Genomic DNA, 18390 nt, shown 5'->3' with positions numbered 1-18390 from the left:
GCAGGCTCAGACATGGTAATTGGATGTCTCTATAGGCCCCCGGGCTCAGCAGCTGTTGTGGCTCAGCACCTGAAGAATAATTTGGAAAATATTTCGAGTAGATTTACCCACCATGTTATAGTTCTGGGTGGAGATTTTAATTTGCCGGATATAGACTGGGAGCAAAAGTGACAAAAAGCAGATTTCAGAGTACTTGGTGGCTCAACACAAAAGTTTTGTCTCAAGTACAGACAGTGTTGAGGATCAGTGGACTAAGTTCAAACCATGGTACAATATGCGTTAGATGAGTATGTGCCAAGCAAGATCGTAAGAGATGGGAAAGAGCCACCGTGGTACAACAACCGAGTTAGAAAACTGCTGCGGAAGCAAAGGGAACTTCACAGCAAACATAAACATAGTCAAAGTCTTGCAGACAAACAAAAATTACGCGAAGCGAAATGCAGTGTGAGGAGGGCTATGCGAGAGGCTTTCAATGAATTCGAAAGTAAAGTTCTATGTACTGACTTGGCAGAAAATCCTAAGAAATTTTGGTCCTATGTCAAAGCGGTAGGTGGATCAAAACAAAATGTCCAGACACTCTGTGACCAAAATGGTACTGAAACAGAGGATGACAGACTAAAGGCCGAATTACTAAATGTCTTCTTCCAAAGCTGTTTCACAGAGGAAGACTGCACTGTGCTTCCTTCTCTAGATTGTCGCACAGTTGACAAAATGGTAGATATCGAAGTAGACGACAGAGGGATAGAGAAACAACTAAAATCGCTCAAAAGAGGAAAGGCCGCTGGTCCTGATGGAATACCAGTTCGATTTTACACAGAGTACGCGAAGGAACTTGCCCCCCTTCTTGCAGCGGTGTACTGTAGGTCTCTAGAAGAGCGAAGCGTTCCAAAGGATTGGAAAAGGGCACAGGTCATCCCCGTTTTCAAGAAGGGATGTCGAACAGATGTGCAGAACTATAGACCTATATCTCTAACGTCGATCAGTTGTAGAATTTTGGAACACTTATTATGTTTGAGTATAATGTCTGTTCTGGAGACTAGAAATCTACTCTGTAGGAATCAGCATGGGTTTCGAAAAAGACGGTCGTCCGAAACCCAGCTCGCGCTATTCGTCCACGAGACTCAGAGGGCCTTAGACACGGGTTCACAGGTAGATGCCGTGTTTCTTGACTTCCGCAAGGCGTTTGACACAGTTCCCCACAGTCGTTTAATGAACAAAGTAAGAGCATACAGACTATCAGATCAATTGTGTGATTGGATTGAGGAGTTCCTAGATAACAGAATGCAGCATGTCATTCTCAATGGAGAGAAGTCTTCCGAAGTAAGAGTGATTTCAGGTGTGCCGCAGGGGAGTGTCATAGGACCGTTGCTATTCACAATATACATAAATGACCTGGTGGATGACATCGGAAGTTCACTGAGGCTTTTTGCAGATGATGCTGTGGTGTATCAAGAGGTTGCAACAATGGAAAATTGTACTGAAATGCAGGAGGATCTGCAGCGAATTGACGCATGGTGCACGGAATGGCAATTGAATCTCAATGTAAACAAGTGTAATGTGATGCGAATACATAGAAAGATAGGTCCCTTATCATTTAGCTACAAAATAGCAGGTCAGCAACTGAAAGCAGTTAATTCCATAAATTATTTGGGAGTACTCATTAGGAGTGATTTAAAATGGAATGATCATATAAAGTTGATCGTCGGTAAAGCAGATGCCAGAGTGAGATTCATTGGAAGAATCCTAAGGAAATGCAATCCGACAACAAAGGAAGTAGGTTACAGTATGCTTGTTCGCCCAATGCTTGAATACTGCTCAGCAGTGTGGGATCCGCACCAGGTAGGGTTGATAGAAGAGAGAGAGAAGATCCAACGGAGAGCAGCGCGCTTCGTTACAGGATCATTTAGTAATTGCGAAAGCGTTACGGAGATGATAGATAAACTCCAGTGGAAGACTCTGCAGGAGAGACGCTCAGTAGCTCGGTACGGGCTTTTGTTAAAGTTTCGAGAACATACCTTCACCGAAGAGTCAAGCAGTATATTGCTCCCTCCTACGTATATCTCGCGAAGAGACCATGAGGATAAAATCAGAGAGATTAGAGCCCACACAGAAGCATACCGACAATCCTTCTTTCCACGTACAATACGAGACTGGAATAGAGGGGAGAACCGATAGAGGTACTCAGGGTACCCTCCGCCACACACCGTCAGGTGGCTTTCGGAGTATGGATGTAGATGTAGATGTAGAGGGACACCTGCCTCCACAAGTATGCTGTCCACAGGGCTGGTCCGGAAGGCACCAGTGGCAAGGCGTATCCCGCTGTGGAGGATTGGGTCCAGCAGCCGCAACGCAGATGGGGATGCTGAGCCATAAGCCAGACTCCCATAGTCCAGACGGGACTGGATCAACGCCTGGTAAAGCCGGTGTGGCTCAGGCATCGCGTAGCGTTTAGATGCCGCCAACATGCCTGTTTAAGCTGCCGAATATGAGGCAGCCAAGTCAACCGGGCATCAAAAACCAGCCCCAAAAACCTATGTGACTCCACCACTGAAAGAAGTTCACTGTCAAGATAAAGCTGCGGCTCCGGGTGAACAGTGTGTCGCCGGCAGAAATGCATAACGCAGGTCTTGGCTGCCGAAAACTGAAAACCATGCGCTACAGCCCAAGACTGCGCCTTGCGGATTGCGCCCTGTAGCTGACGTTCAGCAGCTGCAATGCCAATAGAGCTGAAGTAAAGGCAGAAGTCGTCAGCATACAGCGAAGCGGAGACAGAATTTCCCACGGCCGCAGCGAGCCCGTTAATGGCTATTAAAAACAGACAGACACTCAGAACAGAACCCTGTGGCACACCATTCTCCTGGACTTGGAAGGAACTATATGAGGCCGCGACGTGCACACGGAAGGTACGATACGACAGAAAATTGCGGATATAGATCGGCAGAGGGCCCCGAAGGCCCCATCCATGAAGCGTAGAAAGGATGAGATAACGCCATGTCATATCATATGCCTTCCGCATGTCGAAAAAGACAGCGACCAGATGCTGACGGCGGGCAAAGGCAGCACGGATGGCCGACTCCAGGCTCACCAGATTGTCGGCGGCGGAGCGGCCTTTACGGAACCCACCCTGAGACGGAGCCAGAAGGCCCCGAGACTCCAGTAACCAATTCAAGCGCCGGCTCACCATCCGTTCAAGCAACTTGCAAAGAACGTTGGTGAAGCTAATGGGACGGTAGCTGTCCACCTCCAAAGGGTTCTTCCCCGGTTTCAGAATGGGGACAACAAGACTTTCCCGCCATTGCGACGGAAACTCATCCTCGACCCAAATGTGGTTGTAAAGGTCGAGGAGGCGTCGCTGGCAGTCCACTGAAAGGTGTTTCAGCATCTGAGAGTGGATGCTATTTGGGCCAGGAGCGGTATCAGGACAAGCGCCGAGGGCACTGCGGAATTCCCACTCACTGAATGGAACATTATACAATTCAGGGTGGTGGGTGCGAAAAGAAAGACTCCGACATTCTATACGCTTTTTAATGGAGCGGAAGCCCAAGGGGTAGTTAGCAGAAGTGGAATTCAGAGAAAAGTGCTCTGCCAAGCGGTTTGCAATGACGTCAGAGTCAGTACAAACTGCTCCATTCAGTGAGAGCGCAGGGACGCTGACAGGGGTCCGATAGCCATAGAGGCGGCGAATCTTGGCCCAGACCTGCGATGGCGTGACATGGAGGCCAATGGTGGACACATACCGCTCCCAGCACTCCTGCTTGCATTGGCGGATAATGCGGCGGGCTCACGCACGCAGCCGTTTGAACGCGATAAGGTGTTCGATTGAGGGATGTCGCTTGTAACGCTGGAGTGCCCGCCGGCGAGCTTTAATCGCTTCAGCGATCTCAGGCAACCACCAAGGCACAGTCCACCGCCGAGGGGACCCAGAAGAACGGGGAATGGCAGATTCGGCGGCAGTAACGATGCCGGTGGTGACCGATTGAACCACTGCATCAATGTCATCGTTAGAGAGAGGCTCAATAGCGGCAGTGGAGGAGAACAAGTCCCAGTCAGCCTTATTCAGAGCCCATCTGCTAGGGCGCCCAGAAGACTGACGCTGTGGTAGTGACAGAAAGATCGAAAAGTGGTCACCACCACAAAGGTCGTCATGCACTCTCCATTGGACAGACGGTAAGAGGCTAGGGCTACAGATCGAAAGGTCAATGACATAGTATGTGCCATGTGCCACACTGAAGTGTGTGAAGGCACCATCATTTAATATTGAGAGATCGAGCTGCGCCAATAAATGCTCAACGATGGCGCCTCGACCTGTTGCCACCGACCCACCCCACAGATGGTTATGGGCGTTAAAGTCACCCAGTAACATGAAAGGTGGCGGCAATTGGGCTATCAGAGCAGCCAGGACATGCTGTGCGACATCACCATCCGGTGGAAGGTAAAGAGTGCAGACGGTAACAGCCCGTGGCGTCCACACACGAACAGCGACAGCCTCTAAAGGTGTTTGGAGAGGTACAGACTCACTGTGAAGAGAGTTCAGGACATATATGCAGACGCCACCAGACACACTTTCATAAGCTGCCCGGTTCTTATAATAACCCCGGTAGCCACGGAGGGCGGGGGTTCGCATGCAGAGGAAAGGGTGAAGGCTGATAAGTTGGCGGAGCTCAGCTAGATGGTGGAAGAAACCGCTGCAGTTCCACTGGAGGATGGTGTTGTCCATGGCTGAGAAAGGCGTGATGGGACTGGGAAGGGAGATTACGCCACTGGGTCACCTGCTGCCTCCGATTTAGCACCTGTGATAGTGCTTTCCATGGCGTCTGATGGACTGGCGAGATCGAGGTCCTCAGCGGACGCCAGAATCTGCACCGCATCCTCAGACGCAGATCTGGAAGGTTGCGGTGGGATGGCTGCCACTGCGAGTTCCTTGGGCTGAGAGCTCTTCTTGGGTTTCTCACGCCGTTCCTTGGGTCGCACCGACTGGGAGGGCTTCACCAATTCAGTCTCCGGGACGGAGGAGGATCACGAAGCCCTACGACCAGCTGATTGCGGGCACTTACGCCACTGTCGGTCGTCAGCCTTCTCGCTGGCGGAAATCTGGGAAGGGAGGGACCCAAGGGACCCCTTGCGAGCGTGAGAAGTGGGGACGGACGTCCCCGATGGGTGGGATGGTGTTGCTCCTGAGGTAGGTGGCGCAGGAGCAACCCGGTGGGTAGAGCCCCCCCCCACTGGCGAGGGAGCAGGAGGAGTTGTACTACTCGTCGATCCGGCCACAATTTGAGAAACAGACGGGGCTAGCACAGGTGTTGTAGCAGCAGCTTAGGAAGATGTCAGTCTCACAGGATGGAGTCAGTCGTATTTCCTTTTGGCCTCAGTATAGGTTAGTCAGTCCAGGGTCTTGTATTCCATGATTTTACGCTCTTTCTGGAAAATTCGGCAGTCTGGCGAGCAAGGTGAATGGTGCTCCCCGCAGTTGACACAGATGGGAGGCGGGGCACATGGAGTATTGGGATGTGATGGGCGTCCGCAATCTCGACATGTGAGACTGGAAGTGCAGCGAGAAGACATATGGCCGAACTTCCAGCACTTAAAGCATCGCATCGGGGGAGGGATATAGGGCTTAACGTCACATCGGTTGATCATCACCTTGACCTTTTCCGGTAAGGTATCCCCTTCGAAGGCCAAGATAAAGGCACCGGTAGCAATCTGATTTTCCTTTGGACCCCGCTGAACGAGCCGGACGAAATGTACACCTCGACGCTCTAAATTGGCGCGCAGCTCTTCATCAGACTGCAAAAGAAGATCCCTATGGTAAATAACTCCCTGGACCATATTTAAACTCTTATTGGGTGTGATCGTAACGGCAACATCCCCCAACTTGTCACAAGCAAGTAACCGTCGTGACTGGGCAGAGGATGCCGTTTGTATCAGGACTGACCCAGAGCGCATTTTTGACAAGCCCTCCACCTCCCCAAACTTGTCCTCTAAATGCTCGACGAAGAACTGAGGCTTTGTGGAGAGAAAAGACTCCCCATCAGCCCTCGTACAAACTAAGAAGCGGGGCGAATAACTGCTACTGCCATCCTGAGACTTACGTTCCTCCCACGGTGTGGCCAGGGAGGGGAACGTTTTCGGATCGTACTTCTGAGCGTTAAACTGAACCCGAGAATGCTTAGAGACTGCTGGCGGCTGGCCACCAGCGAGAGACGATGTACCACGCTTCATTGCGGGTCATCCGCCCTGATGCCACCTACTCCGACCAAGGGCCCTCCCCACGGGCGCCACCCAGCCATGGCAAGAGCCACCTGGCAGGATGGCTGTTGCCAGGAGTCCCGATACCCCAGGAGGATAGGCATCTACTCCTTGGCATACGTGGGGAGTTAACGGCGCAGGCATCAGTAGAGCGATCCCTGTGTTGTCAGGGGGCTACAACCAACAGGGTACATGGCGGCTCCACCACAACGGACTGGCTACCGTCCTGGATGTTAGGTAACATGTGGTCCATGGTCACCATCGATGCAAAAAGAGGCACTGCACAGTGCAAGATATAATCTGCACGCAGAAACAAAGTCATGCCCAAGAGATGGAGAGTGGACAGGACTGCAATTCAACGGTGTATAAGCTGGCAAAAAGTCTGATCGTAAGATGGACACAATGCACCAAGGAAGGCGCCCTTCCCCAATCGGCTCGCTCTTCGGAAAATTTTGAGAGATGGAGGTCAAACCCAACAGGGGACCGTCATATAAGGCCGAAAAGTTTGAGACTCCTTTTAGTCGCCTCTTACGACAGGCAGGAATACTGCGGGCCTATTCGAACCCCCGAACCCGCAGGGGGAAGGTGTGATGGGGGAGGAGGAAAGGGGCACAGTAATGGGGTGAGGTGGGCCAGAGACTCAATTTCTGTGTGGGATTTCTTGATCCATCTCTCACGCTGTCCATTGCGGGGTGCACTCTCAACTTATAGCCACTAGTCCTTCCCGCAGCGACTTCCTCAGTACAGCAACCTGATGTTACCAAAATCACATGTTCACGCTTTACTTAGGCTGTACCCTGCCACCATCAACTTCTGTCTCCCAGACACTCACACCTGATGTGTCATTTGCAACATTCGAAGATAAAGTGCAGCATTTGCCCAACATACTGGCAATCACATTCACTCAGGATACTATATTGTTATACCAGGGCTCTGCTGAGCATAGCAAAGGGACCTGTGACCAACTCAGCAGACAGATTTCATGGCATATTGGTGCAATAAACCTCATGGGTGGGTGTTCTTGTGCAAGAATCCATATTCAGAATATGATGACACTGCAGCATTAGTCATCTGGGGCTCCTGAAAAGTGAAGGACCGCAGGACCACTGACATAGCTCAAGCAATGGGCCACCAAGGCAATGATGTCCTGATTGCCCAAAAACTATGGCTGACACCCCAGTTTGGCTGCAGGGAAAGTGCTACTATTCCACAAATAGTGGTGGATTGAGATAACATTAGTCAATTTTAGACAAACAATATCAGACACCGCCAGATGCCAGCTACATGAGGAAGTCTATGACAGTCAACATAAAGAACTGTATCATAAAGTTGTGCCTCTACACACTGTTGTTGCTAGCTGTGTGTCTGCCTGAGTGCAAATCCTACTGACCTGGTGCCATCCAGCCACCAGGCCACCTGCTGCGTAACTTCGATCAACTGGAGGCTACCTATCTTGGGAATCCACAGTTGGTGCCTGAGCTACTTTGTCACCCACCTGCTATTGTGTGATGCAAGCAAACTCTGCTGCTGTTTGTCACCTTGACTGGACAAACTCATTAGCTGCCAACACTGACACTCCGTGCACACCAAGGTCCACAGTTCAACTCTGTGTAGCATGTCCACCAAGCAAACATGACTAACTTTGTAGAGTATGTGGTAACACAGCACTGACCAAAGGCCTGCTATCTGATATGGCACTACACCGCTGGAGTGGTGGCCACTTAAGGTTACACACTGGCTTGACAGGAGACTGCTTGCAGGCATGAGCACACTTCACCAATCAAGTCCAGCCAGCACTTTGGGTGTGCCAGCTGCTGCCTAGACTCATCACAACTGATGTAGTCTGATACAAAATAAAGGAATATACTGTTTTTATGACTGGATGTCAGACCTAGCCAGTACATTGCTGCAATCGTGCCCTGGGTGGAGAGCTGAAGACCTTCCTGACCACTCACCACCCAACAGAGTAATTTAACACCAGTGTCTACAGTATATACCTGGAATGTTAATTATCAGTGAGTTCTTCATAGAGCCAAGACTAGCTTACACCTTCATCAGTGGTTAGAGGGTAGCTATGTTGTCACATTTTCCATGCAGATCTTAGTTGAGAACAACTCTACAAAATGGAAAAGCATGTTTTGTCTCCTTCCTCATCTTCCCAATCAGCTGCATCTTTTCTTTCCTTTAACGCTCTTCTTAATTCAGTTTCACTGTACCCACTTTTACAGAATATTTCCTTCAGGTAGTATAGCTTGACAGAGACTTTTTGTCACATACAATGCATGTCTTACATACCGGGGTGATTTGCATGGTATGCCTGTGCTGGATAGTGGTAGCTTGTTCCATGAAGGTACAGGTCTTTGTAGGTCTTCTCCCCATTAACTGTATGGCCCACCATACTGTCAGCCTTCTTCCTTATATATCCAGAAAAGGAAAACATCCACTGTCATTGTTTTCTTGCTCTACCATTAAAATAATGTTTTGATGGACACTGTTTAATTAACCCAGAAACTCATCCAGCACTTGTCTGCCATGTTCCCAAACAATGAATGTACTATCCTTGTAGTGAAATAAGTGGAAAAGGCCACCAGCCACCACTCAGTGGATGTGGTATTGGTGTGCAAATTCCAGCCTTCATCGCCGATGAACAGCAGTCAGTATGGGCGAATGAATCAGGTAGCTGGTGCAGAAGCCCATACGCAGCAACGTTCACTGAACTGTCATTGAGAAGACACTGTTGGTAGCTCACTGGTTAATCTGAGTGGTGAACTGCTTAACAGTTGCACATCTATTTATCCATACACATCTCCACAGCCTTCGCTCACCCGTCATCTACGGTCCGTGTTGAACCACAGTTCTGCTGGTGACAGTTTCTGATAGCGCCATTTTGCCATGCACAGCAGCACGCCAACAGTTTACAAACTTAGCCACTTTGGAAAGGCTTCCACCCTTGGGCTGAAAGCCTATGATGATGCCCTTTTGGACATCAGATAAATCACTTCGTTTCTGCATGACAACACAGACTGCACTATTTCCCACATTCTGCCACCACCCATTCCACAACACACTTCACATATCCTCCACTGCTAGTGGAGGATATATGAAGTGGTTATTGCACGCTGATGTTAAACATAGGTGATGGTCACATTAATGCGACTGGGCCATGTATATTACAAAGTATGTACTTCAAATATTGCTGATTTCTCTGTAGTTTCAACATTACGTTGCTACATGGTTGGTACTGAACACAAGACCTCCTCTGTAAACAATGAACAATGGTAGGGAACACTTTAAGAGAAACAGGGTTATTGCTTATTAAACACAGGATATGATTTGTTTTATTCATATTAGTTAATAGCTCCACAATAAACTGAGATATTGCAGCTGTGTCACGAGTTTCAAGTTGCTAGTGGCAGCTTTGTCGGAAAGTGTACAAGTAAACAGTGGTAAGTGCCATGAACACTGTCGCCAGCAGTGGTAATGCATGTAGTGTTCAGGCCAGGAAAATGCTTTTCAGGATTGATTTTTACAAATCTAAGAATGATGTAACATAACTAAAACTCAGATAAAGATCTCGAATATGTTTGTGAGCACAAAGGCACTTCAAAAATTGTTGCTATCAGGTAAATGTGAATATTTATTTAACTAACTAAACAACCTTAAGTTGTGTCCCCTTCCCATAAGACATGAATTTACAAGACAGGGTGATGGTAGGAATGTTAAGAGCCATCCTTAACACTGTTTACATGCTGCAAGAAATTGCTCTCTAAAATTAATTTAATACTGTGCCAAATCTTAGATTAATCTTGTTTCTGAACAGCAGCTCACCGGCTTGTTCCTTACCACTGTTTACAGTGGATGCACTCAGTTCTCTGACGAGTAAATTTAGTAATGGTCAATTATTTTGTCTTGACGTATTGCTAAGGGCATGTCAAAAACTAAGAAAAACACTGACTTCCATAAGTAATAATTATATAATAAACAAGAGATAACAGTTTGAGGAAATATAAGTAAGATAAGGGAAAGGTAACCAGTCATCTATAGCAGATCAATGCATTGAGCCCAAGACACACCTAACAGAAAACAGCATTCACACTAGCTTTCAAGTTTTAGCTCTTTTTCTAGTACTAGTACAACTACTAGTACACACATTCACACACTCACCCAGACACCCAAAAATATACTCCCATGGACAGCGTGAGGAAATAACAGTACACTATTCAGAAAGCAAAGTTTTCCAGCACTTTAGATCACAGGAAGGGTAGCAGGAAATCCATAAAAGAAGTCACCGACACAAAGATGTCTCAGATGCACAAAGAGGTGTGAAATAACCAAAATGTGGGACTATGTATGGTTTAATTATATTATCACCACACAAGACTGCTGTCTATTACTTACTTTCTGTGCTTCCTGAGTGGCAATGTTGTCATTTCTTTTCACTGCATCTTCGAGATCACTTACTGCATCACTCATACGAGAAAGCATTTTCTCAAGCATTGCTTTTCGATCAGGATCTTCTGCAGCAGAAACCCACCCTTGCATCTGTTCCATCACTCCCTTTACATCATTCAGTATTAGTGGAAGTTCTTTGTTCTCAGATTCATATCGTTCATACAAGTAATTCTGACGAGCACGTTTGATAATCTTATCATCGATATCTGTAATGTTCATTACATATTTCACATCGTACCCAAAATAATTAGAGAGTACACGGCGAAGAATATCAAATGAGATATATGACCTGAAACACAAATAACCTGGTAAGCATATTTTCACTGTTGACATAGAATAAAGAAGTTCAAAATAAATGCAAATTGTGTGGAATGACAAATGTTTCAAAATGGTACCAACAGCCACTTTTACTGCTTTGGTTAAAATACTAGAAGAACACATAGATGCTGAGCAATTTCACATACAAAATATGACAAGTCAACGAATGACCCCCCCCCCCTTTTTTTACAGGTAGTTACAAATTCTCATATTATATAAATTCCCCCTTCTATTTAGAAGTTTTGCATGCAGACAAATGCATCACCAATTACAGCTAGTATTGCTGGGGTGGCCACCGGATCAATTGCTATAAGGGACAAAATTATGGTTGGCAGGGGAAGCCAAAGCATACATCGGATGTACAGAGGGACCAAGAGGTGTGCAGACATTTCCCGAATTCAAAAATTCAGCGATCTGCAGGACCTTTGCCTTTGTGGGCAAGTGCTGTACCATCTGAGCTACACAAGCACGGCTCACACCCCATCGTCACAGCTTTACTTCTGCCAGTGCCTCGTCTCCTACCTTCCAAACTTTACAGAAGCTCTCCTGCGAACCATGCAGAAGTAACACTCCTGAGAGAAAGATGGTAGAGCACTTGCCCACGAAAGGCGAAGATCCCAACTTCAAGTCTCGGCCCGGCATACAGTTTTAATCTGCCACTAAGTTTTGTATCAGTGCACACACTGCTGCAGAGTGAAAATCTCATTCTGGTAACATCCCCCAGGCTGTGGCTAAGCCATGTCTCCGCAATATCCTTTCTTTCAGGAGAGCTAGTTCTGCAAGGCTTGCAGGAGACCTTCCGTAAAGTTTGGAAGGTAAGAGACGAGGTGCTGGAAGACGTAAAGCTGTGAGGACGGGGCATGAGTCGTGCTTGGGTAGCTCAGATGGTAGAGCACTTGCCCGTGAAAGGCAAAGGTTGCGAGTCTCGGACCAGCACACAGTTTTAATCTGTCAAGAAACTTCAGAGTACTAATAGCTTGTTCCCAACAAATAAGTAGGATTCTCAGCCACAAATGTAGTATCTCAGTGAAACAGGACATTTTTCCAGATAGACTGAAATAAGCTATTGTTAAACCATTGCATGAGAAAGGGGATAGATTTGAAGCTAACAACTACTGCCCAATCTCACTTCTGACAGTTTTATCCAAAATTCTTGAAAAAGTAATGTATTCGAGAGTAGCATCACATACTTGTAAAAATTAAGTTCTAACAAAATGTCAATTTTGTTTTCAGAAAGGCTTTTCAACAGAAAATGTTATATATGCTTTCACTGATCAAATATTAAATGCATTGAATAATCGAACATCACCCATTGGGATATTCTGTGATCTCTCATAGGCTTTTGATTGTGTAAATCGTGGAATTCTTTTAGATAAGCTTAGGTATTGTGGTATGAGTGGGACAGTGCACAAATGGTTTAATTCATACTTAACTGGAAGAACACAGAAAATTGAAATTAACAGTACAGATAGTGTGCAAAAACCAGCAGATCCTCTAACTGGGGGATGATCTCCCACAGCGTTCAGTCTTGGGCCCCCTTTTTGTTCTTAATATATATTAACGACTTGCCACTCAATATTAATGAAGATGCAAAGCTAGTTTTTTTTTCTGATGACATAAGTATAATAATCACACCCAGGATGCAAGAATCAGCTGAGCAAATTGCAAATAACGTCTTTCAGAAAATTATTAAGTGGTTCTCTGCAAATGGACTCTCACTAAATTTTAAGAAAAACTCAAGTTTATACAATTCTGTACAGTAAGTGGCATAACACCATTGATAAATATAGACGATGAACCGAAGGAAGCCTGTTGCTAAGGCAGAATATTCAAAATTTCTGAGTGTTTGCACTGATGATAAGTTGAATTGGAAGAAACATCAATGATCTGCTGGAACAGTTAGGTTCAGCTATTTATGCTATTAGGGTTGTTGCAAATTTCCGTCAAACATATCAGTAAATTAGGCTACTATGCCTATTTTCATTCACTGCTTTCATATGGCATTATATTTTGGGGCCTTTCGTCATTAAGAGAGAAAGTATTCATTGCACAAAGGTGTGTAATCAGAATAATATCTGGAGCCCACCCAGACATCTATTTAAGGAACTCAGGATATTCACAGTACCTTCGCAATACATATATTCACTTATGAAATTTGTCATTAACAACCTAGCCCAATTCAAAAATAACAGTGAAGTGCATACGTACAACACTAGAAGAAAGGACGATATTCACTATACTGGATTAAATTTCACTTTGGCACAGAAAGAGGTAAATTATGCTGTCACAGAAATCTTTGGTCATTTGCCAAATAGTATTAAACATCTGACAGATAGCCAACCAAAATTTAAAAGCAAATTAAAAGAATTTCTGAATGACAACTACTCCTACTCAATAGATGAATTATTAGATATGAAGTAGTAACTGTGTACAAAAAATTAATTAATTATTACTTGTGTAAAGGAAACTTATGTTAAAGTGACATGTTCCACATCATTACAAAATGTCTTATTCGTGATCTATGGAACAAGGATTAATGTATGAATGAATGTAAGTGTGCATGTAAGTAATGGCAAGCAGCACACTGGGCTGACATGGAATGTAAACAGTATGCATTGCAGCCACAATTCGCTTTATGTAACAGATTGCTGCATAACACAACGAGATTGGGGCCGCAGGTATTAGTGAAATCAGAGCTAAAGGAGGAAGTGCTGAAAGATGCATGTGATCACTTACTGTCAGGGCATGGGGATTGTAGAACAATGAATAAGTGAGTAATGGAAAGCTATAGGTGGAAGTCAAGGAAAGAAGATGCAGATTTGTCCAGAGGGGTTGTGTATAGTGGGCGCAACAGGCAGATATGAACCGTAAATTGATATCTTTGCAGAGGTTACCAAAGACTGGAATGGGTGTCCTCATGCCCTTCAACAGGACTCCAGCCAGGAATAGATTTGTGCTGGCTTTTATTGCCTTTTTTTTTTATAGATATTTGGAAGTGGTTACAGTCTCTACTCAATAGGCAGCAATGGTAGTGCAAGAATTGGTCAACAGTTGGGTGCTTAAATTTGAGATGCCAGAAACCATGATTACAGATCAAGGGACAAACTTTACGTAGGATTCATTAATGCAGCTGTGTAATTTGTTAAAGGTTAGGAGGTTAAGGACAGGTCCACCACACCCTTATGATAAGGTTAGGAGGGAGAGGGTGCATTGCACAGCCTGAAGGATGTTGAGATATTATGTGAACTCACACAATAATGACTGGGATGTATACTTATCTTCCGTTATAAGCAAATTTCATGCAAGAGGCCATTCTACTACAGGACTATCAACATATGAGGTAGTTTACAGTAGGCGTGTGTCATCACTGCTTGACAAAATTTAGCAAAGAATTGGCAGGGACGGGGAGTAAGTCAGGGATTCTGCTAAAACACAGAGAAGTCGGAAAGCATGTTCAAGGAGCAAACACTAGAGCCGTAGAACACCAAGAGAAATTGGAAAATTGTGTGAGCAGAGTACCACAGTGCAAAGTCAGTCAGTGGCTAACCCCTCTGTTCTGAAAGGTAAAACCAAGAAATTTGTAACTCAGTATCAGGGACTATATCAGGTAACTGAAATATCACCACCACTACATGTCAAGCTTCAATTACCAACTCACACAGCTACTGTTCATGTTGGATGTCTGAAGCTGTTTGAGGATACTCCAGATGAGTTAATGCACATGTCGTCATCTGTTGAGGGTAAAGATATGGGTAGTAGAAAGCTGGGGAAGCAGGCAACCGTGGACTGGCATACTACAAAGTTAACCAGCCTGTAACAAAGGTACAAGGGCTACGCCGAAAGTTTTTAGCAGAATGTGTGAAACAAAATTTATTTGCAAAAACACGTTTACATCTTTTCAAAATACTCTCCATTAGCATGTATACATTTTTCTACTCTCTGAAACCACTTAGAAAATGTGTCAGTCCAAGCTTCTTTTGGGATGTCACTTAGTGCACTTTCGTAAGCCGCAATGGCCTCTTCATGTGATGAAAACCGCTGCTCTCGAATTTTTTCCTTAGTCTTAGGGAACAGAAAGAAGTCACAGGGGGGCCAGGTCAGGTGATTAGGGGGATTGAGTAACACTCGCACTTTTTCCTTCTCCAGAAAGTCCATCATTCTGGCAGCCCTGTGCGCAGATGCATTGTCGTGATGCAGCAGAAGGTGCCCACTCTTGGACTTTGGATGCTGTGACTTCCATGTGGCGATGACTTTTGGAAGACAATCGTTCACGTACCATTCAGCATTGACTGTACGACGCGAGTCAAAGGTCGCAGAGGTGAGATGACCGATCTTTGTGAAAAAAGTTTCCACCATCTTTTTTCCAAAGCTCAGACTTCGTCGAACTTTTGTGGGTGATTCCTCCTCTGGAAAGCATCACATCTCTTCGTTTCAGGGTCATAATGGTAGACCCATGTTTCATCACCTGTGCCGATATTGTAGGTGGCTTGGGACTTCCCTCCATTCAATTTTTCGAGCATGAAACGACAGCAGTCCACTCTCACCTTCTTTTGGCTTTCTGTCAGGGAATGTGGCACCCAACGGGCACATCTCTTAGTAAGGCCTAAGTGACTATAAACGATTGTCTGTGTTGCTGTTGATCGAATATTTAGGGTCAATTCAATGTCGCAAAATGTATGATGTGGATCTTCTTTGATCATTTTCCTCACAGCATCAATGTTTTCAGGAGTCACAGCTGTTGCTGGCTGACCAGGATGAGGCTCATCTTCAATTGACTGCCGACCCCTCGAAAACCAATTTCCAAGTGTGGCTCTAGAAGGGGAAGCTTCACCAAAAACACGCAGCAAAAAAGAGTGGCATTCTTCAGCACTTTACGCCGTTTTTATAATCGTAAAAAATCATGGCCCGAAAGTCACAGCGAGACAGCTCCATCCTGCACCGTCTCTGACTCAGCACTGCCTGTGCTTTCTTACCGCGCTGTGGGGAGTGAGGGGGGGAGGGGGAGATCACCGCTAGCCAGGGGCTGCGGGCACACGTCCCAAGGTCAAAAAACATCACTTTTTCAAATGAAAACAAGCCCATTGTCCTCCGCCTTATGGTTTACGGGCTGCTAAAAACTTTCGGCATAGCCCTCGTATTGAACAACACACAGGTATTATGAAGGTTAGCAACAAAGATAAAGCACCTGATAAGAATGACAAAAAATAATGTAAATTAGGACCTCGAAGTTATCAAGGTTCGGGAAGATACTTTGGATAAGAGAATGTCAGTGGTGGGACTGTTGCAGTCTTTAGCTGATAGCTTATGGGATGCTAGGGTAATGGTAACAGAGGTGCAGGAAGCAGTCTTACATGTGACACACTGGCTTCTCTGTCCAGCTCTGTTAATGGCAGATTAGTTCTCGATAGGACTGCAGACAGTGCAGCAGTTGCCATCAGAATAGGAACTCACAGTTGAACCAAATGAAGCAAATCTACCACTGTATTACCACATATCAGCAGTTGAGGTTAATATAGATCCAGCAAAATTATATGCACTGATATCATTTCTAACAATCAACAATTGTGTCAGGTTCAAACATGACAACATACATGCATCCCCATAAAAGTGTATATCCTTGCGGACATTTGTCCTTATCGAAGTTGGTGTTAGTCACGTGGTGATGTCGCTATCCAAATTCTTACATTGTCAGAGGCAAGGGTTCCCATCTGCCCGACTCAGGTGTTGCATATGGAAATCTAAACACGCAAGATGTTATTGCCTTTATGTAAAGTAGGTCAGGATTGATCACGTGACACCCTGGAACCATGACTAATTCCAGCTAGCATGTCCACATTGGATGTATTCTGTAAATATTACTGAAGTGGTTGCAGAGGCAACGGAAAAAGCATGCAAAGTTCAGAAGAACGCGAAATCCCGAAGATTGGCTAAAATTTACAGATGTGCGAAATTTGGCACGGACTTCAATGCGATATGCCTTTAATAGGTTCCACAATGAAATATTGTCTCGAAATTTGGTAGAAAATTCAAAGAAATTCTGATCGTATGTAAAGTACACAAGCGGCAAGACGCAGTCAATACCTTCGCTGCACAGTGCCAATGGTACTGTTACCGACGACTGTGCCGTAAAGCAGAGTTATTGAACGCAGTTTTCCGAAATTCCTTCACCAGGGAAGACGAATGGAATATTCCAGAATTTGAAACACGAACAGCTGCTAGCATGAGTTTCTTAGAAGTAGATACCTAAGGGGTTGCGAAGCAACTCAAATCGCTTGATACGGGCAAGTCTTCAGGTCCAGATTGTATACCGATTAGGTTCCTTTCAGATTATGCTGATACAATAGCTCCCTACTTAGCAATCCTATACAACCACTCGCTCACCGATAGATCTGTACCTGCAAATTGGAAAATTGCGCAGGTCGCACCAGTGTTTAAGAAGGGTAGTAGGAGTAATCCATCGAACTACAGACCTATATCACTGACGTCGGTTTGCAGTAGGGGTTTGGAGCATATACTGTATTCAAACATTATGAGTCACCTCGAAGGAAACGATCTATTGATACGTAATCAGCATGGTTTCAGAAAACATCGTTCTTGTGCAACACAGCTAGCTCTTTATTCGCACGAAGTAATGGCCGCTATCGACAGGGCATCTCAAGTTGATTCCATATTTCTAGATTTCCGGAAAGCTTTTGACACCGTTCCTCACAAGCAACTTCTAATCAACCTGCAGGCCTATGGGGTATCGTCTCAGTTGTGCGACTGGATTCGTGATTTCCTATCAGAAAGGTTGAAGTTCGTAGTAATACACGGCAAATCATCGAGTAAAACTGAAGTGATATCAGGTGTTCCCCAGGGAAGCATCCTGGGACCTCTCCGGTTACTGATCTATATAAATAACCTGGGTGACAATCTGAGCAGTTCTCTTAGGTTGTTCGCAGATGATGCTGTAATTTACCGTCTAGTAAGGTCATCCGAAGACCAGCAGTTGCAAAGCGATTTAGAAAAGATTGCTGTATGGTGTGGCAAGTGCAGTTGACACTAAATAACGAAAAGTGTGAGGTGATCCACATGAGTTCCAAAAGAAACCCGTTGGAATTCGATTACTCAATAAATAGTACAATTCTCAAGGCTGTCAATTCAACTAAGTACCCGGGTGTAAAAATAACTAAGAACTTCAGTTGGAAAGACCACATAGACAATACTGTGGGGAAGGTGAGCCAAAGGTTGCGTTTCATTGGCAGAACACTTAGAAGATGCAACAAGTTCACTAAAGAGACAGCTTACACTACACTCGTTCGTCCTCTGTTAGAATATTGCTGCGCGATGTGGGATCCGTATCAGGTGGGATTGACGGAGGACATCAAAAGGGTG

The 18390-nt window shown here is 45.4% G+C and overlaps 1 protein-coding gene across 5 annotated transcripts in view; it reads right to left on the bottom strand.

The window, feature by feature from the left end:
* LOC126281245 (cysteine--tRNA ligase, cytoplasmic) overlaps positions 1-18390 on the bottom strand; it is a 77015-nt gene that overhangs the window by 52164 nt on the left and 6461 nt on the right. For all 5 annotated transcript variants that reach the window (XM_049980035.1, XM_049980038.1, XM_049980033.1 and 2 more), the window contains exon 3: positions 10645-10987. In XM_049980035.1, the coding sequence (XP_049835992.1) occupies positions 10645-10987 (343 nt within the window). The remainder of the gene's footprint in view (positions 1-10644; positions 10988-18390) is intronic.

The sequence above is a fragment of the Schistocerca gregaria genome, chromosome 7, assembly GCF_023897955.1.
Source record: "Schistocerca gregaria isolate iqSchGreg1 chromosome 7, iqSchGreg1.2, whole genome shotgun sequence".
Lineage (NCBI taxonomy): Eukaryota > Metazoa > Arthropoda > Insecta > Orthoptera > Acrididae > Schistocerca > Schistocerca gregaria.
The sequence above is the reverse complement of the archived record's forward strand: the minus strand, read 5'-3'. Positions and strand labels throughout refer to the sequence as shown.